The following is a 20,570-nucleotide window of genomic DNA, read 5'->3' on the forward strand; positions in this document are numbered from 1 at the left end:
TCCTGGCTGTGCCCCTGGTCCTAACTGTGCACCTGACACCTGACTGCGCCTGATACCTGACTATGTGCCTGACTATATACCTGATACTGACTGTGCGCCTGGTCCTGACTGTGTGCCTGACTATATACCTGATCCTGACTGTGCACCTGGTCCTGTGTGCCTGACTATATACCTGATCCTGACTGTGCACCTGGTCCTGTGTGCCTGACGCCTGACTGTGCGCCTGACACCTGACGCCTGACTGTGCGCCTGGCGTGGGCCATGCAGCCCGCAGGGCGCCTAGAGCCCACAGACGAAAGAGCTTGAGGCCAGACACGGGCCCCTCCAGGCTGCCTGCTGTCTCCTGCTTTTCTCTCAGGTTTTGTTCCTGGTGTGGCCTTGCTCCTCTCGGGAGACACACGGCCTGAGCAGACACTGTGCTGGTCAGCGGTGGCCGCTGGCCAGGCCACCACGCCGAGTCCAGCTGCCCGCCAGCAAGGCGGGGCTATGGCCTTGAGATCTCATTCCCTCGTCTGGCCTCATAGTTCCCTCAGGTCTCGGTAGCTCTTCACGGCGGAGTGACGGCTTCACAGAGCTGTTAGCCGGGCGTGGGTGACCTCCCTCTGGGCCAGGACGCTCCTGAGGCCCGCCAGCCACGTGGGCACCGACATGCCGAGGCCCCAGCGCCCACGGAGGCCCTGGGCCAGCAGGGCCAGCCACGCCGCCCGGCCACCGCGGCCACGTGGCCCAACGGGCTGCCCACGCCCAGCCTCCCTGCTCCCGGCCGGCCACGCGGAGACCGCCTGCCCGCCCGCCTCCAGGCGACACGGGGCAGCCCTGAAGAACACGGAGCCAGCAGGTTTAAGTTATTAAATCAAATATACAGAGTGATTCCTTTAATATGTACATATTTACAGAATGCACTTTCACGGGGCCGGCCGGCGGGCGGCGTCCTGTGCCCACAGCAGCGCGGACGGCGGTGAGGGGAGTGTGAAGGCACTTGTCACAAGTCCAATACTGCCCCGTCCCGGAGCACGGCCGTCAGGAAGGGCACTTCAGAACGCACAGTGGAGACCTGGAGGCGAGCTCGGGCAGGAGCGGGTGAGGACGGCGGGCAGAGGGAATGGCCTGCGGGCCTACCGTGGCCTCGGGCCACGCTGTGGCCACGGGCGCCACGACGGCCACTGCCACGCGGTCGGCCACGGGCCACGCGGTCGGCCACGGGTGGTCCCACCAACAGCCATGGGTCCCCTAAACACCGTGGGCCACGGGTCCCGCCGGCGCTTTGGCCCGGAGCCACGGAGCCCCCGTGTGAGGAATAGAAGGGGAGCTCTGTAAACGGGGGAGGCGCCACCTCGGGGTCCGACAGTTCGGGGAGAACACGGCGCCCTCTCCTGCCGCACGGCGGACGTGACACACGGGAACGGTACAAAAATAGCCACTATCCGGGGGTGCACCCCGTTCTCCCCCGACAGTCTCCGAATAATTTATACAAGGTCAGAGGAACGTAGAAAATAAACATTTGTTTTTGGTTTTTGGTGTTTTTTTACACAAAATAAAGGAACTATGCACACAGCCTCGGCCTCCTGTCGGCAGGGGGGGCGCCGCACAGGCGGAATCCCGGTGGGCGCGGCTCAGTCCGGCCCGGCTCGGCGGGCCGCGTTCACGCTCCTGACCGCCCGGTTGTCCACCTTGGGGCGCGGGGCCCAGCGGGCCGGCCGCCCGGGCGAGCCCCCGGGCTCTTTGGTGAGTTTGTGGGCCAGGAACTTCTCGGCCTCGGGGGCGTCCTCGCGGCCCGGCTCCTCCTCGTCCTCGGCGCCCCGGCCCGCGGGCCCCGGCAGCGCCTCGGCCGCCCGGCGGGGCGGGGGCGTGAAGCTCTTGGCCGGGAAGGGCGCGTCCCGGCGGCCGGGCCGCCCGATGGGGTTGCGGATGGGGTTGAGCGGCGCCCACTGGTTGTTGGCGCTGTCCTCGCGCGGCAGCCGGCCCCGCTCCCGCTCTTTCCGGCGCTTCCGGGTCCACCACATGCACACGGCCACGCAGGCCACGCACAGCACGCTGAACACGCCGCACAGCACCGGCACCAGCACCCCTGCGGGCGGGCGGGGTTCCAGCAGGGGCCCCGCCCAGCCCCGACCCCGACCCCAGGCCCAGCCCCAACCCCAACCCCCGACCCCGACCACAACCTCAGCCCCGACCCCAGGCCCAGCCCCAACCCCAACCCCGACCCCAGCCCCAACCCTGACCCCGACCCCGACCCCAACCCCAACTCCAACCTCAGCCCCAACCCCGACCCCAGCCCCAGCCCAGCCCAGCCCAGCCCCAGCCCCGCCCCCTCACCTGTGGAGGAGCCGCCCATGACCACGGTCTCCACCTTGACCTCGGTGACGGCCAGCAGCAGCGAGCTGTTCCCGCGCTGCGTGATGGCGGCCACGATGGCGTGGGCCGTGCTCTGGATCAGGCTGCTGTCCGGCAGGTCCCAGGCGGGGCTGAAGGACTATGGGGAGCACACGCTGAGGTGCTCCGCCGGGCCGGCCCTCCCCGTGGCGCTGGGTGAGCCCTGCAGGCCGCGGTGCTTGTGGCCGGCTGCCGGACAAGGGCTGCAGGCAGGAGCCCGGGCCCAGGGCGCCCGAGGGGAGGGCCCCAGGCAGGTCTGGCTGACCCCCCTTTCACGGCCGCCCAGCCTCACCATCTCCCGGAGCCGGGGCCCCTCTGGTCCTCTCCGACCTGCCACACCCCTGCCCCGGCCTTGCCCCTGGCCTCCCCTCTCACCCCAGGCACCCGACACCCCTCCCCGGGCCCGGCTCCCCCGCACCGGCCAGGGCACCCCAGCTCCGCCCCCGCAGTGGGGGGACTCACACCTCTGGGTCAGTGTCTGCCTTCACACGCCTGGGGACCGGCCGGCGGGGCCCTGCCCCCCAGCACCCCTGGCCCCCAGGAGCCCGTGCAGAGCGGGCCCGGGGAGGGTGCCCGCCCGCCCGCCCGCCCCCCCGCCGCACTCACCACGGCCACCTCCACGGCACTGGCCTCGGCGGACGGGCGGTCACACAGCAGCACCAGGAGGCGGTCCCGGGCCGCCGCCCGCGTGGCCGGCAGGGCGCGGATCCCTGAGCAGATGGCGCCCACCGTGGTGCCCTGGGCAGACGCGGCACGTGAGCGCCCGCCCCGCAGCCCGTCTGGGCCGGCGGACACGGGGCCGGTGGGCAGCCCTTTCCCACAAAGACCTGAGCCCCGCCCTCCCCGTCCGTCCTGGCGGAAGCAGCACCTGCAGGCCCACCCTGAGCCCCCCCACCTGGAGGCCCCACCCTGAGCCTCCCCCACCCTGAGCCCCCCCACCCCGAGCCCCTTCCCACCCCGAGCCCCCCCCACCCCGAGCCCCCCCACCCCGAGCCCCTCCCCACCCCGAACCCCTCCCCACCCCGAGCCCCTCCCCACCCTGAGCCCCTCCCCACCCTGAGCCCCTCCCCACCCTGAGCACCCCCCCACGGGCCCCAGGCACCCAGCCACAGGACGGCCTGTAACGGCAGGCTGGGCCCAGGCCGAGGGCCCACGGCCACCTGGAGTCCAGGCCCCTGAGTGACGGATGGACAGGCTCCCTGGCCGCCATGCCCGGCAGCCACAGAACCAAGGCCTCCCTGCCCCCTCCCCCCGGGGCGGAGCACGGGCAGCGGAGGGCAGCCCGGCGCCGCTCGGAGCAGACACGTGTCCCGGCCGCTCACCGGGGGCACCTGGTCGTGGTCGAAGCGCAGGGTGAGGCGGGCGCAGTTGCTGTCCAGGTGGCCGGAGCGCGGCACGCAGGGCGAGCGGGGCGGCGGGGGCTCCTCGGGGCTGCACTCGCCCCAGGCCGTGCAGGGCGGCCGCAGGCACTGCCCCGGCGCCCGCTCCCCGCACTGCTGGCCCGGCGGGCACTGGGCACTGGGCGCGTCGGGCCGGCTGGCCAGCAGGCAAGGCTTCCGACCGCACCACACCTGGGCCGGGCACCCCAATGAGGACCCACGGACGCCACGTAGGGAGGGAGAGAGACAGACAGACAGACAGGGGCGGGTCAGCGAGTCCAGGCCCGTGCCCACCCCGCCTCCCAGGCTCCGGGCTGAGCCCACACCAGAGAGGACCCGCCAGCAGGAGGCAGGAAAGGGGCCTGGTCCTGCCAGGGGGCCTCCGTCTGGACGTCCAGCAGAGGGGGACGGACTTGATTTGTCCTCCTCCCCCGCCTGGCAGCAGCTCCTGGGCCTCCGGGGTGGGTATCGGGGTCACGGACAGACGACGGAGCCCCCTGGGCCCCAGGACGCCAGCCCCCGCCACGCAGCCCCCGGAGGGCCGGCACCCCGCAGCCCCCGCCCCGCAGCCCCCGGAGCCCGCGCATGGGCAGCCCCGGGCACCTTGCTGCAAGCCCGGCGGCCGTCCCGGCAGTGGCAGCTGTTGCAGTCCTCTGTCCAGGAGCTCCCGTGCGGGAAGGGGACGCCCTGCGACCAGCAGGACCGGCCCAACACGATCACTGCGGGGAGAAGGGGGCGGCCCTGAGCCCCGGGATCAGGCCCCACCCTCGCTCCCACCTGGCAGTCCTTCCCCCCCCCCCCACCAACCACCACCGCGCGCCCCGCCTGCCCTCCTGGGACCTCGGCCCCCCCCACCGCCACCGTGCTTCCCGCCTGCCCTCCTGGCACCGCGGCCCCCCCCCCACCGCCACCGCGCTCCCCGCCTGCCCTCCTGGCACCGCGGCCCCCCCCCCACCGCCACCGCGCTCCCCGCCTGCCCTCCTGGCACCGCGGCCCCCCCCCACCGCCACCGCGCTCCCCGCCTGCCCTCCTGGCACCGCGGCCCCCCCCCCCACCGCGCTCCCCGCCTACCCTCCTGGCACCGCGGCCCCCCCCCCCCCGCGCTCCCCGCCTGCCCTCCTGGCACCGCGGCCCCCCCCCACCGCCACCGCGCTCCCCGCCTACCCTCCTGGCACCGCGGCCCGGCGCGGCCGGGCGGGCAACTGCAGCGGTAGCCGTTGATCTCGTCCACGCACGTGGCCCCGTAGGCGCAGGGTGAGGACTGGCACTCGTCGATGTCTGTGGAGAGGCGGCCGCTCAGAGGGGTGGCACCATGCCAGTCCGGGGAGAGGCCCCAGGCATGGGCTCGAGGTGCCCGGGGGCCTCTGAGCGGGGCCTGGACGGTCACTGGCATAGCCCGAGGCCTCGGCACCAACCCCTCCGCCGGCCAGGACCCAGCCCAGCGGGCCCAACACGGCCCACGCCCCCAGGGCCTGTGTTTCTGAGGGGCCGTTCGAGGACGAGTCCTTAACAGTGAACCTTCTGCATTTCTAGGGCCTCATCTGCATACAGTACGTAACACACACGGTGACATACTCGGAGTGGCCAGGTGATGGCGATCTCTGAACACATAGTAACCTGTGCACTCGGTGTGTATCCTATAGAACAGTGTTTCCCAAACTTCTGACATGTGCACCCCTCCTATAATTTTCGTCACGCTGAGGACCCCTCGTACTCATGAGAACGTAGAATTAGGTGCAGCTAAGCTCGGTGCAGTGCATATCCCCACCAAACTCCGGTGCAACGTGTACCCCCACCAAACCCTTCCCGTACCCCTGGGGGTGGGCGTACCACACTTTGGGAAACACTGCCATAGAATAAAAGGCTAATATGCAAATTGTCCCCATGAGCAGGAGTTCACCCAGCAGGCAGGCTGGCCAACTGCCATGTCCCCTCCCCCAGGCCAGGCTGGCTGGACCCCACCCATGCATGAATTCATGCACCAGGCCTCTGATATATATATAGATATAGATAGATAGATATAGATATAAAATCTGGCCACTCAGTGTTTGTGTGTGTGTGTGTCTGTGCACACACACACACACTGAGAGGCCAGATTATCATGATCTCTGAACGCATAATGATGTGGCCACTCAGCGTACGCATTTCAGTTCTCTGTTCTGATTTGAAACTCTGTTTGCTATTTTTTCACATCGCTTCATTTTTCTCTTTTTAACAATTTAAAGTGATTTCCTCCTCAGTCCTTAACGGTCCGTTCGTCCTTTCACTTTTCTCTCACGGAGGCTGTGCCCTGTGGACGCCGGTTTAGGCCAAGTTCTCGGCCTTTCGGGCCCTCTGAGCGACGACGATCTGTGTCACAGGGGCACCCCGTCTGAGAGACGCTGAGGGGGCATGGCCAAAACGAGGTTGGGGTCCACGGGTCTAGCCCCTCCCGGGGCAGCCCCAGAGCAAAGGGGGGGGGAGGGGGGCACAGACAAGGGGGGCACTGAGGCCTGGCAGGAGGCAGGAGGAGGGTGTGTGGATGTGGTGACCCCGAGCCCGCCCCGCCCGGGGCTCACTGATGCGGCAGTCGGGGCCCGCGAAGCCGGGAGCGCACTCGCAGCGGAACCAGTTGACGCCGTCGACGCAGACGCCGCCGTTGTAGCTGCGGGGAGAGGGCAGGTGTCAGGGCGCCCCAGGCGGACAGCACGGGCCCCGGCCCCGGCCACCGGGGCTCCACTCACCAGGGCAGAGGGTTGCAATCGTTGGTGTCTGCATCCGAGGAAAGAGAGAGGTGGGCGTGGCATCCGCCACCCAGAGCCCCCTGCGCTGGGCGCGGGGCCTGGGCACCACAGCCCACCCTGACCACGTGGGCGGCAGGCTGGGGGTGAGGGGCAGGGGCAGGCTGGGGGTGGGGGTGAGGGGCGGCCTCGGAGGTGGGGGGGAGGCCTGCACCAGGAGTGGGGGCGGGGCCTGCAGCGGAAGGGGCGGGCTGCAGAAGGGGCGGGGTCTGCAGTGGGAGGGGAGGGGCCTGTCACAGGAGGTGGGGGGGAGCATGGGCAGGAGCCTGGCTGCAGGCTGAGTGGGTGGCAGGTCCATAGAGGCCAGGACACCCAGGGAATGAGTCTGCAGAGCGAGGGGTCAGGGGTCAGGGAGCACAGCTGGTCTTGGGGTGTGCCTGTGCTTTGGTGGTCAGGTGCGATGGGCACGTGCACGGGCGGGATCAGGAGGGGGCGGGCCCAGGCCCCAGCCCACGGGCCCCGCCCCGCGCTCACTGTGGGTGCAGGTGCGGCCCTCCCAGCCGTCCCGGCAGATGCAGGTGAAGGAGTCCCCGCTGCCCACGCAGGTGCCCCCGTTGAGGCAGGGGTTGGGCAGGCAGCTGTTGTTCCTGGCTGTGGGGGAGGCAGAGGAGGGTGCTCTCTATGCAGCCCCGAGGACAGCGCCCACACCACGCCCCCCCCCCGCCGGGGCGGGGCGGGGCAGGGCAGCCCGGCCTCACCCAGGGTGCAGGTGCTGCCCTTCCAGCCGGGCGGGCAGGCGCAGCGGAAGGTGTCGCCGCTGTCGTAGCAGGTGCCGCCGTTGCTGCAGGTGTAGGCGTCGCACTGGAACTCGCCTGCGGGCACAGGGTGCTCAGCGGGCGGCCTGGCGGGAGCGGGCCGCGGGCGGGCGGGCGGGGCCGGGCGGCACTCACGCGAGTGGCAGGTCTTGCCCTTCCAGCCGTCGTCGCAGGCGCAGTAGAAGTCGTTGACCAGGTCGTGGCAGCGGCCGCGGCTGTGGCAGGGATCGGGGAGGCAGTCGTTGGGATCTGGGGGCGAGGACGCCGGTCAACAGGGGGTCACCGGCATTCAGGGGGGCGAGGCCCAGGAGCGGGCGGGGGAAACAGGGGGGCGGAGGTGGCCAGGCCCAGGCCTGAGCTCCTGGGGCCCCAGGGGTGTGGGGGGCGGGGGGCGGAGGGACCTGGGGGGCGGGGGGCGGGGGAGGCTCACTCACTGGTGTCGCAGAGCTCGCCCTCCCAGCCGCTGGGGCAGAAGCAGCGGAAGGCGGCCACCTCGTCGATGCAGGTGCCCCCGTTGCGGCACGGCTGACCCAGGCAGTCGTCGATGTCTGCGGGAGGCAGGCGTGAGCCGGGTCCGTGGCAGCCCCACCCGGCCCACGGCCACTCCCATGCACACGGCCACTCACTCTCATGGCAATAGGTGCCCGTGAAGCCGCTGTCACAGACGCAGGAGAAGTTGCCCCCGGGTTGGCTGATGCAGTGCCCGTGGGGGCCGCACACGCTGGACCGGGCCCCGCCGGACACTCCTGCCTCGAACCCGCAGCTGTCAATCACTGCAGCAAAGGGAAGAGGTCAGCCGGCCCCCCTCTGCAGGCCCCGCCCCCGCCTCTACAGGCCCCGCCTCTGCAGGCCCCGCCCCCGCCTCTACAGGCCCCGCCTCTACAGGCCCCGCCTCTACAGGCCCCGCCTCTACAGGCCCCGCCTCTACAGGCCCCGCCTCCTCCGTCTATGTAGCTCCGCCCACCTCTGCAGACCCCGCTGGGGCAGGGCTCCCTGGGCACGGAGCAGTTCTTGCCCGCCACGTCGTCAGGGCACGCGCAGTAGTAGTCGCCCTCCAGGTTGTAGCAGCGGGCGCCGTTCTGGCAGGGGTTCGGGTCACAGAAGTCGATGTCCACCTGTGGGCGGGGGCACTGTGAGGGCGCAGCCCCTGGAGGTTCGACACGGGCCAGGTGTGCCGTCCACTCGGCCTGGACACCTGACTCCGCAGCCAGAGCCGAGGGCCTCCCACCGAGACGGCCAGGCCGCTCGCTGGACGGAAACACCTGGGCCGCCGGCCCCTCCCGCCACCGCCCCGCGGCCGCCGCTTCCTCTGCCTCCGGCCGCATCCGGCCTGCGCCCTCCTGCCGGCAGGAAGGCCGCTTGGACCGCTCCCACAGGCCTGCCGCCGCCGAGCGGTCCGCGGGGCCTCGCCAGACGCGGTCCTCGCCAAACGAGGCCCCTGGGCCCGGCGGGACCTCTACCACGGCCCAGAGGCCTGCTGGCCGGGAGCCTGCCTGTGCCCCCTGCAGCCCACAGCCACGGCAGGTCAGAGGGCACGAGCCAGCATCTGGAGAGCACCGCCCTCCCGGGGCCACGCACGGCACACGCAGCCCCTCCCACACAGCACACGCAGGCACACGCAGCCCCTCCCACACGCAGCACACGCAGCACACGCAGCCCACCCACACGCAGCACACGCAGGCACACGCAGCCCCTCCCACACAGCACACGCAGCACACGCAGCCCACCCACACACAGCACACGCAGCACACGCAGCCCACCCACACGCAGCACACGCAGGCACACGCAGCCCCTCCCACACAGCACACGCAGGCACACGCAGCCCACCCGGGAGGCCACATGCCCCACCTTGTCACGGCCCCGCCCCCTCAGGCCGTTGGGTGGCCAGCATGTGCCAGGGCTTGGCATGACCAGCAGGGACCCCTGCCTCCCGCCGCACGCACCTCGCAGAGCCGCCCCGAGGCGCCGGGCGGGCAGCGGCAGCGGAAGCCGTCCACCAGGTCCTCGCAGACGCCGCGGCGGCAGGGGCTGCTGGCGCACTCGTCCAGCGCCAGCTCGCAGTGCCGGCCCCGGAAGCCCCGCGGGCACACGCACTGGTAGCCGTCCACCAGGTCCTGGAGGGCGGCGGGGTGAGCTCCTCCCCTGCGGGGGCACGCCGCCCCACGCCTCCCCGGGGACACGCCTCCCCACGCCGCCCCGGGGACACGCCACCCCACACCGCCCCGGGGACACGCCGCCCCACGCCGCCCCGGGGACACGCCTCCCCACGCCGCCCCGGGGACACGCCGCCCCACGCCGCCCCGGGGACACGCCGCCCCACGCCTCCCCGGGGACACGCCGCCCCACGCCGCCCCGGGGACACGCCGCCCCACGCCGCCCCGGGGACACGCCTCCCCACGCCGCCCCGGGGACACGCCTCCCCACGCCGCCCCGGGGACACGCCACCCCCCTGCCTCCCCAGGTACACGCCTCCCCACGGACATGCCACCCCCGTCTCCCCAGGGACACGCCTCCCCGTGCCTCCCCACGCCTCCCCAGGTACACGCCTCCCCACGGACATGCCACCCCCGTCTCCCCAGGGACACGTCTCCCCAGGGACACGCCTCCCCGTGCCTCCCCACGCCTCCCCAGGTACACGCCTCCCCACGGACATGCCACCCCCGTCTCCCCAGGGACACGTCTCCCCAGGGACACGTCTCCCCACGCCACCCCACGCCTCCGAACACCTCCCCACGCCTCCCCTGGGGACACGCCACCCCGTGCCTCCCCACGCCACCCCGTGCCTCCCCACGCCTCCCCGTGCCTCCCCACGCCACCCCGTGCCTCCCCACGCCTCCCCTGGGGACACGCCTCCCCGTGCCTCCCCACGCCACCCCGTGCCTCCCCACGCCTCCCCTGGGGACACGCCACCCCGTGCCTCCCCACGCCACCCCCGAGGCACGCCTCCCCCAGGGGCTGGCCGCGGCCACACCTCACCTTGCAGGTGCCGCCGTGCTGGCACTGCCCTCGACAGTCGTTGATGTCTGGGGGACAGAGGGAGGGTCACGGGGGCCGGGGCGCGGCCCCGCCCCCCCGCCGGCGGCCTGCCACCCATACTGACTGATGTGGCAGTCGGTCCCCTTCCAGCCGGCAATCACAGTAATAGCCACCAATCAGGTTTTTGCAAGAAAAAGCGTTAAGGCACGGCTTCCCTTCGCACTCATTGGCGTCTGCGGACGAGACAAGAGGGCGCCATGGGCCCGGCCCCGCGGCCCCCGCGCCTGGCCCGCAGCCCAAGCAGCACCGCAGCAGCCGCAGCCCAACACGCAGCCCGCGCCATGCACACGCGTGCCCCCCGGCCTTACCCAGCCGGCAGGTGGCCCCCACCCACTGCGGGGGGCAGAGGCACTCGAAGCCGTCCACCCGGTCCACGCAGGTGCCGCCCGCCGCGCACGGGTTCGAGGCGCACTCGTCGATGTCTGCGGGAGGGGGACGGGGCGGCGGTGAGAGGCGGGCCGGGCGCCTGGGTCCCGGGGGGAGGAGGGGCCTCGAGCCGGGGGCTTCCTGTCACGGCTCCCCCAGCCCCCGCCCCAGAGCGCCCCTCCGCCCCTCCGGCCCCCAGCGGCCCCCGTGGACACTCACTCACCCAGCGCGCAGGTGGGTCCGCTCCAGCCAGACGGGCAGTGGCACTCGAAGCCCGAGGGCACCTCGTGGCAGGAGCCCCCGTTGGCGCAGGGGTCGGAGGCGCAGGCGTGCTCGGCTGCGTGGGGACGGAGGCGGCGGTGGGCGGGGGCGTGACAGCCGGGTCCCCCCCCCGCCCGGCAGAGTGCTCCCCTCACCCCCAGGCCCCAGGCGGGCGCAGGTGCGCCCAGGGCAGGGGACACCAGAGCGCTGGGCCCGCGGGCTCGGGCACCTACCCCGCTCGCAGTTCTTGCCGGCGTAGCCGGCTGGGCACACGCAGTGGTACTGGTCCGGCTCCGCGTTGATGCAGGTGCCGCCGTTGGTGCAGGGGTGGTGGCTGCCGCAGTAGTTCAGGTCTGGGGGGCGGGGAGGGCGCTCAGAGCAGATGCCCAGCTCTGCACCCTCCCGGCCGCGGAGAGTCCCCGCCCATGCTCACCCGCCCCACCTGCCGCCCGCCGCCCGCCCTGCCTGCCCACCGCCCACCCTGCTGCCTGCCGCCCGCCCTGCCTGCTCACCGCCCACCCTGCTGCCCGCCCTGCCCGCCTGCCCTGCCGCCCGCCCTGCCCGCCCACCACCCGCCCTGCTGCCCGCTGCCCGCCCGCGGGCGCTACCTTTGTTGCAGAGCAGGCCGCCCCAGTTGGTCTCGCAGTTGCACTGCCAGGGCTCCACGCAGCTGCCGTGCACACAGCCGGGGTACGGCACACACTCGTCACAGAAGCGGCCCTGCCAGCCGTAGTGGCACCTGGGGAGGCCAAGGGCCCGGGCCGGTGGGTGGGGTGGCCAGGAGCCGAGGCCGCCGTGGGTGGCGCAGGGGCCATGGCCGGGGCCGGCGTCCGGGCTCCTCACCGGTGCGGCCGGGGCCAGGCGGGTGACAGCCGGCGGCAACCCGGCCTGTCCCAGGCGCTCCGGCCGCCGGCCAGGACCGTGGGCGCAGCTGTCCAGTCACTCCCGCCCGAGCTATTCTGGGACCGGCCCCTGAGCGGGGCCCCAGGAGCAGGCGCCGGGAGGGGAAGCCCGGCCGGGACCCCAGGCACAAGAGCGCCGCCCGGCCGCCCGCACGGCACCGGCCTCACGGCCGGCGAGGGAGGGCAGGGGCTCGGCCGGGCAGCTGTGGGACCTGGGGCTGGTGCACGATCTCGCCTGAAACCCAAGGGCAGTCACTTCTCTGCCAGCAGAGCCCCGCGCACGGAGGGTCCGTCTCACGGGGAGGCCCCGCCCCGTCCAGGGGCAGACTCAGGGCAGCGACCGGCCCAGGAGGCCACCTGCTCCCGGCAGACGGTGCGGAGGGACCCCGGCTCGGCCCCTCGGGCAGGTGCGGGCGGAGGGCCGGCGGCAGGACACGGAGCTGCCGCCCCGTCCCGCCCGGCCCGGGCCCGGGGTGCGGTCTGACCGGCACGCAGCCTCCCCCAGGCCCGGCCAGGCCCCGGGGCCCATTCCTCGGACCCGCAGGCCCTGCGGGGAGGAGTGACGTCAGCCATGCCGCTCCGTGCCGGCTCCGCCCCGGAATGTATTTTTGGACGAGGAAGGAGCCACGGCCCTTCCTGGGCTGCCCCCCGCCCAGGCCGTCCGGGGGGACACTGCCGCGGTGGGCACCAGGACGGGGACGCCGAGGCCGGGGAGAGGGGCGCCGCCGCCCCGACTGTGTGTGTGCCAGGCGGGTCACGTGGCGTGGCCGCACCCCCACCCGGACCTCCAGGTGCCTGGGGCGGGGGGAGGGGGGGCGGGGGCCCCGGGCGTGCGAGCCTGGTGGGTTGGCTCAGCAGGCCCCCTCCGCCCGCTCCCCGCCCGGCTCCAGGGCCGGGAGGAGGCGGCAGGAAGGCAGGGCCATCTCCGCGGCATCCGGTGGGGGTGTCCGCGCTGAAACCTGAGCCACCGGCAGCTGGGCCTCACCCACAGGCTCCCCGGCCCCCCATGCGGTCCTCCAGGCCCCTGGCCCGGGAGGCCCGCCCCCCAGCTTCCTGCAGCCCAGCCAGCAGGGAGGGCGGGGCAGACTGCTCCCTCCCGCCTCCTCCGCCTCGGTGCCGGCAGCCACCCCGGCCACGGCACCGGCACCGGGCATCCAGGCTGTGTCGGCACAGGGCGGGCCTCGCCTGGACAGCCGGACAGCCTCACACCCCTCCCTCTGGGACACGGACCACAGGCCCGGGGGCGTCTAAGTCCTGCAGTGAGGGGCTGGCGGGGAAGCCCTCCCCTGCCCGTCCCTGGGGCCAAGCACGGCTCACCGCCCCTTCCTGGCCCCAGCCTGCCCTCCGTCCAGACTCGTTCCTGTGTGATGCCGGGGAGGTTAACTAACCTCTCTGGGCTCAGAGTTCTCGTCTGAGAAACGCATTACAGGGAGGCTGGGGATGGGGAGAGTCCAGGCCGGGCAGAGCGCACGGCCCACCTGCTCGTCTGCCCACTGCACCCTCCCGAGGGCGACGGCACGGCCGGCCCCCGGCTCCCGGCCCGCCCCGGAGCCACCCTGCTGCCCCCCGCTGGCAGAGGGCCCTGCTCCACACCGCCGGCCGGGCCCCTCGAGCCGGCCCCTCCTGCCTCTCTGGACCACACGCCGCCCACCCACTGCTCCCCGCACCCCAGGGTCTCTCACCTCCCCCCGCCCCACCAAGACCCCGTGTCCACACCTGGCCGCCCTGGCCACAGGACCCCGCACTCCCGGCCGCCCTGCCGTGGCCCCTCCCTGCGGCACACCCTCGGCAGGAGGCCCGGGCGGCTCTCGGCCTCCTCGCCACCCACCCAGGGCCTTGTACCACCTGCCAGTGCCCACGCGTGTCCTGGGCCGGGCCTGTCCCGTCAACCACCCGGACAGGAGCCCGGGGGCGGCTGTGGAGACACCCCTGGGGCGGGGGTCCCCCTCCTCCACCCTCTTCGTGGCAGCCCCGTGGCCAGGCTAGAAAGTGGGGGTCCTGCTCGGCCTCCACCCCTCTCACCCCAACATCAAACCCGCTCTGCGGGGTCTTCCGGACTCCCCCCTTCACCTCCCGCTGGGTCATCCCAGCCCCACCAGCCCGGCCTCCCGCCCGCTCCTCCTCACAGCAGCTGTGGGTGCTTCCCGGCCCGGCCCCCACCCAGGAGCTCCCACCCAGGCCCCCGTTCTCCTGTGCTGGGGACCCCCATCCTCAGGGGGCTCCGGTCTCCAGGCCTGCGCCCCCGGGCAGGACTGCCCAGGCCACGCGACACAGAACAGCCCTGCCACCCTCCTGCCCTGCCACGCTGTCCCCATGGGCCCTCCACACCCAGGCTCTGAGGACAGCGTGTCCCCTGCACTGTCAGCTGCCCACCCCTCCGCTGAGCCGGCGTGAGCACAGCCACATGCACAGTAGGGCTCGTCCCCTCCGCTGAGCCGGCGTGTGCACAGCCCGCGCACAGTAGGCACACACCCCCTCCGCTGAGGCAGCGTGTGCACAGCCCGCGCACAGTAGGCACACACCCCCTCCGCTGAGCCGGCGTGTGCACAGCCCGCGCACAGTAGGCACACACCCCCTCCGCTGAGGCAGCGTGTGCACAGCCCGCGCACAGTAGGCACACACCCCCTCCGCTGAGCAGGCGTGTGCACAGCCCGCGCACAGTAGGCACACACCCCCCTCCGCTGAACAAGTGTGTGCACAGCCCGCGCACAGTAGGCACACACCCCCTCCGCTGAGCAGGCGTGTGCACAGCCCGCGCACAGTAGGCACACACCCCCCTCCACTGAGCAGGCGTGTGCACAGCCCGCGCACAGTAGGCACACACCCCCTCCGCTGAGCAGGCGTGTGCACAGCCCGCGCACAGTAGGCGTCATCCCCCTCCGCTGAGGCAGCGTGTGCACAGCCCGCGCACAGTAGGCACACACCCCCCTCCGCTGAACAAGTGTGTGCACAGCCCGCGCACAGTAGGCACACACCCCCTCCGCTGAGCAGGCGTGTGCACAGCCCACGCACAGTAGGCACACACCCCCTCCGGGGGCGGAGGGGCAGAGGGGTGGAGGGGCAGGGGACTCACTTGCACTCGCCGGGCACGGAGCAGCCGCCGTGGAGCAGGTTGCAGCCTTGCTTGCACACGGCTGCGGGAGAGGGGAGAGCCCGTTGCAGCGCGGGTGGGGCGAGGCCCCGCCCCCGCCCGCCCGGCCGGCGCCACCTTCCTTGCACTCGGCGCCCATCCAGCCGTCCATGCAGGCCTTGTTGCCGTACTGGTCGCAGGTGTGGTGGCCGAAGAAGTCGCTGCGCGGCCGGCAGAACTTGTTGCAGGTGGGGCTGTAGTAGTTCTCGGCGCAGCGCACGCGCACCTGCAGCTCCAGCTGCGCCACGTGCCCGCTGAAGTGCAGGCTCTTCCAGCGCTCCTCGGGGTTCACCATGCCCGCATGCGACACCCGCTCGATCAGCAGCTCCTCTGGGGGGGGCGTGGAGTCAGGCCGCGGGGACCGGCCAGGCCCCCACGGCTCCTGCTCCACCCCCCACGGCTCCTGCTCCACCCCCCACCTGGCTCCTGCTCCACCCCCCCACGGCTCCTGCTCCACCCCCCCCCAGCTCCTGCTCCGCCCCCCCACGGCTCCTGCTCCACCCCCCCACAGCTCCTGCTCCGCCCCCCACGGCTCCTGCTCCACCCCCCCCACGGCTCCTGCTCCACCCCCCCCACGGCTCCTGCTCCACCCCCCACGGCTCCTGCTCCACCCCCCACGGCTCCTGCTCCACGCCCCCCATGGCTCCTGCTCCACCCCCCACCTGGCTCCTGCTCCACCCCCCCCACGGCTCCTGCTCCGCCCTCCACTCACAGGCAGAGAGGAAGGTGGGGTGCCCCCACCTGTGCTCCCCCCGCTGATGGCCCCTCCTAGGCCAGTGCCCTGACCCCGCAGGGGTCCACCCTGCGCCCTGAGACGGCTGGGGCTCAGCCCACTGACCGTCTTTCTTCTAAAATACGTATCATTACGCCCTGGCCGGTGTGGCTCAGTGGATAGAGCACCGGCCTGCTGACTGAAGGGTCCCAGGTTCAATCCCGGTCAAGGGCATGTGCCTTGGTTGCAAGCACATCCCCAGTAGCGGGTGTGCAGGAGGCAGCTGATCGATGATTCTCTCTCATCGATGCTTCTGACTCTATATCCCTCTCCCTTTCTCTCTATAAAAAAATCAATAAAATATACTTTAAAAAATAAATATTTTTTTTTGGTTTCAGAGAGGAAACCCTGAATGGTTTCAGAGAGGAAGAGAGAGGGAGAGAAACATCCACGATGAGGGAAACCAGGGATGGCGCCGCCGCCGGTGCCCGAGGGGCGCCCTGCGGGAGCCGGAGCGGGAGCCGGAGCGGGAGCCGGAGCGGCAGGCAGCCGGAGCGGGAGCCGGAGCGGCAGCCGGAGCGGCGGGCGTGAACTCACCATCCGGGGTGGTCTGGTTGTCCCAGTCCCAGGCCTCCACGATGAGGGTGAAGGAGCGCTGCAGACACGGGGAGGGGGGCAGTCAGGGACCCGAGCCCCAGGGCCTGAGGCCGCCCCCAGGGCCTGCGCTGAGCGAACAGGACCTGCCCCGGGATACCCCACTGAGCCCGACTCCGCCTCAGGGTCAGGGCTTCCCACCCAGAGGGCACCCCCCTCTCAGCAGACCCCAGACCGGCCGGCCGAGGGAGGCCGCTCCCGGGCAGGCAGGCCGGGGCCAGGGCCTGCTCCCTCGGCCGGCGGCCCAGACCCGGAGCCTGAGCGCCGAGCAGCAGGGGCAGTGGCTGGAGCGCGGAGACAGGCCCCGCCGCGGCCGGACGGGAGGCTGACCCAGGGGCAGCCAGCCCACCGGAGGGCCCCCCAGGCCCCGGCCCAGCTCCGGACCTGCCCTCCCAGGACACACAGGCGCCGGGTGGACAGCCCCCCATGCAGCCGCCTCCCCGAGGCCACTGGGCAGTGGGGCCCCGGGACCCCGCGCGGCCTCAGCCTCCCACCAGGCCCCGCCCCCCTGCTCCCGGACCGCCCGTCCTCGCCCAGGCCATGCGATGGGGTGATGGCACTGCCCACCCCGGACCGCCCTCTGCAGGGGTGACCGGAGCCTGTCACTCACAGGCACCAGCTCCGAGGAGGGCGGGGCTTGGCCTCCCCGGGTACCTCTGTGGTCCCCATCCACACCACCCGGCCACCAGACCCTGGTGCCACCCAGGCAGGACCCTCCCGTCCCCGAGGACCCGTCCTCCAGCCCCTGCGGTCTGGCTGTGCCGGGACCACGACGCTTCACCCACAGCCAGGCACCCAGGCCTGCCCAGGCTGCTCCCCCCACACAGCTGCTCCCCCCGCCCAGGCTGCTCCCCCACACAGCTGCTCCCCACACACAGGCTGCTCCCCCCGCCCAGGCTGCTCCCCCCACACAGCTGCTCCCCCCACACAGCTGCTCCCCACACACAGGCTGCTCCCCCCGCCCAGGCTGCTCCCCCACACAGCTGCTCCCCCCACACAGCTGCTCCCCCCGCCCAGGCTGCTCCCCCCACACAGCTGCTCCCCACACACAGGCTGCTCCCCCCGCCCAGGCTGCTCCCCCCACACAGCTGCTCCCCCTGCCCAGGCTGCTCCCCCCACACAGGCTGCTCCCCCTGCCCAGGCTGCTCCCACACACAGGCTGCTCCCCACACACAGCTGCTCCCCACACACAGGCTGCTCCCCGCCTCTCTCCCCCAGGCTGCTCCCCCCGCCCAGGCTGCTCCCATCTCCTTCAGCCTCCTGCTGACCCCCAGACCAGCACCACCCTACCTGGCCCCGCTCCCCGCCATGGGCATCTGTCACCATCAACCACACCCACTGGCCCATGGGGACCCTCTCCTCCTCCCAAGACGCAGACCCTTCCTGGCCGCCCACCCTCCCTCGCTCACCAGCCCTGAGCCGGCAACCAGTGCTCTCCGGGCTCTCACACCCACCGCCCCCCCCCGGGGCCTGCACCCCAGTGCTCTCCGGGCTCTCACACCCACTGCCCCTCCCCGGGGCCTGCACCCCCCAGTGCTCTCCGGGCTCTCACACCCACCCCCCCCCCGGGGCCTGCACCCCCAGTGCTCTCCGGGCTCTCACACCCACCGCCCACCCCGGGGCCTGCACCCAGTGCTCTCCGGGCTCTCACACCCACTGCCCACCCCGGGGCCTGCACCCCAGTGCTCTCCGGGCTCTCACACACCCCCCCCCGGGGCCTGCACCCCCAGAGCACGGCTGAAACCGGGGAGCCCACAGCTCCTGCCCTCCTCACAGCCAGCCCAGCGCGTCCCAGTCCACAGCCCTGGCACACACACGCCCGCCCTGGCACGGATGCCCCTCAGGCCACCCGCCCTGGCCATCTCCCTGCTGGGGCAGCTGGAGCCCAGCTCCTCAGTGCTCCACTTGTTTCACTCATTCGTTCTGCCCTTCCCTCCCTCCCTCATTCACTCCCTCCCTCACTCACTCCCTCCCTCCCTCCCTCATTCACTCATTCACTCCCTTCCTCCCTCACTCCCTCCCTCATTCACTCATTCACTCACCCACTCACACTCCTTCCCTCCCTCCCTCACTCATTCACTCACTCACTCACTCTCTCGTTCTGTCATTTGTTCATCCCTTCCTCCCTTTATTCATTCCCTCACCCATCGGTCCCTCCTCTCCCGCTCCCTCTTCTCCTTCACGCACGGAGCCTGCGTAAGGCTCAGCCTCATACGGGGCCCACAGCCTCATACAGGCATACGGGGCCCACGGCCTCACGCGGGGCCCACGGCCTCACACGGGGACAGATGAGGCAGAGGGGCTCCGGGGTGGGGAGCAGGATGCTGTTCGGAGGGCTGTCAGGCAGGACCCCCGTTCCCACTGGGCCCGGGGCTGCAGAGAGCGAGGGCCGGCCTCTTGGCAGGGACACGGGCCAGACCGCCGAGGCCGCCACGCCAGAGCCACGCCGGCGCCACGCAGTGAGGGGGGCGCTGGCGGGAGCGGGGACCACGGCCGGCCACCCCACGGCAGCGGGAGAGGCCGGCCCCGGCCGCCGCCCCTCGGACGCTGCGGCCTCCACACCTGGGCACGGGCAGGGCGCCGCCCGGCTCCCGGGAAACCCCACGCCACCCGCCCAGGTAGGGTTACCGCCACCGCTCGGAGCCCGGCTCCGGTTACCGGCTCCCGCAGGGCCGCGCCCGCCAGCTGGGCCCCGGCACCTGCACAGCAGGCCGCCATCCCGAACCTGAGCCTCCCTCGGCGCCTCCGGAACTCAGTTTCCCCTCCAGCCTCAGAGAGCCACAGGCCTGCAGGACGGGCGGGCGGGCGGGCGGGCGGGCCGGCACGCAGGCACAGGGATGGGGGTGCTCCGCCCTCAGTCCCCAGAGGCCTGGCTACAGCTCCTCCTACAGGGAGCCTGCTGGGACCCGCCCCCACTACCTCCTCCGACCATGACCCCTGACCCCCGACCCCCAAGGCCAGGCCCACACCCTTCATCTGACCATCAGACCGGACAGGCCGGGGACCAGGCGCACCGCACCCCAGGGCTCAGGACGCCCCATCTGTGCCCCACCCACGGGCCAGGGCAACCCACACAGGGCCCAGGGCCCGGCTCCAGCCTGGCGTGGTTCCCGCCCCGTCCCAACCGGCCATCCGGCCCCCCACGGAGCGGAGCCGGTGTCTGCCGTGCCAGGAGCTCCAAGCACAGATACATTTCCTGAAACCTGAGCCTGGAGAGGCCTGGGCCTCCCGCCATTGTCACTGCACCGAGGGGGAGGGGGCAGGGGCGGGGAGGACCTGGGAGGTGGCTGGAGGCTGGACCACAGGCCCACCCCACACAGGAACCCAGAGGCCCACCCTCCACCGCAGAGACCAGCTGGGGCCCCACCCACCCGCCCTAGCCCTGAGGGAAGAGGACCAGCAGCCGGGTCCCCAGCGCCTCTGCCGAGGGCCCTGTGAGGTGCTGCCCCAGGTCTGGGCTGATGCTGGTCACACCGCTCACCTGGGGATGGGGAGGATGGGGATGGGGATGGGGATGGGGATGGGGATGATGGGGATGGGGATGGGGATGATGGGGATGGGGATGGGGATGGGGATGGGGATGATGGGGATGGGATGGGGATGGGATGGGGATGGAGATGGGGATGGAGATGGAGATGGGGATGGGGATGGGAGGATGGGGATGGGGATGGGATGGGGATGGGATGGGGATGGGGATGATGGGGATGGGGATGGGGATGGGGATGATGGGGATGGGATGATGGGGATGGGGATGGGGATGGGGATGATGGGGATGGGGATGGGGATGGGGATGGGGATGGGGATGGGGATGGGGATGGGGATGATGGGGATGGGGATGGGGATGGGATGGGGATGGGGATGGGGATGGGGATGGGGATGGGGATGGGGATGGGGATGGGATGGGGATGGGGATGGGGATGATGGGGATGGGATGGGGATGAGGAAGGATGGGGATGGGGATGAGGATGATGGGGATGGGGATGGGGATGGAGATGGGGATGGGGATGGGGATGGGGATGGGGATGGGGATGATGGGGATGGGGATGGGATGGGGAGGGGATGGGGATGGGGATGATGGGGATGGGGATGGGGATGATGGGGATGGGGATGGGGATGATGGGGATGGGGATGGGGATGGGGATGGGGATGATGGGGATGGGGATGATGGGGATGGGATGGGGATGGGGATGATGGGGATGGGGATGGGAGGGATGGGGATGGG

The 20,570-nt window shown here is 71.9% G+C and overlaps 2 protein-coding genes across 2 annotated transcripts in view; one reads left to right on the plus strand and one right to left on the minus strand.

Annotated features, from left to right (window-relative positions):
• LOC311628808 (inverted formin-2-like) overlaps window positions 1-20,570 on the plus strand; it is a 56,545-nt gene that overhangs the window by 31,050 nt on the left and 4,925 nt on the right.
• On the minus strand, window positions 846-19,066 carry JAG2 (jagged canonical Notch ligand 2; the record flags this gene model as incomplete). Its single annotated transcript, XM_084864094.1, is given in 26 exon segments — window positions 846-2,068; window positions 2,317-2,473; window positions 2,980-3,111; window positions 3,696-3,944; window positions 4,356-4,471; window positions 4,917-5,030; window positions 6,311-6,396; window positions 6,476-6,503; window positions 7,007-7,123; window positions 7,231-7,344; window positions 7,423-7,536; window positions 7,722-7,835; window positions 7,914-8,060; window positions 8,252-8,402; window positions 9,231-9,401; window positions 10,264-10,310; window positions 10,388-10,416; window positions 10,418-10,496; window positions 10,632-10,745; window positions 10,913-11,026; window positions 11,184-11,303; window positions 11,559-11,689; window positions 14,926-14,986; window positions 15,061-15,312; window positions 16,292-16,373; window positions 19,007-19,066. Coding segments are annotated over 26 exon segments (3,354 nt in total). The 3' UTR covers window positions 846-1,613.

The sequence above is a fragment of the Pipistrellus hanaki genome (genome assembly GCF_964339955.1).
Source record: "Pipistrellus hanaki genome assembly, chromosome: 1".
NCBI lineage: Eukaryota > Metazoa > Chordata > Mammalia > Chiroptera > Vespertilionidae > Pipistrellus > Pipistrellus hanaki.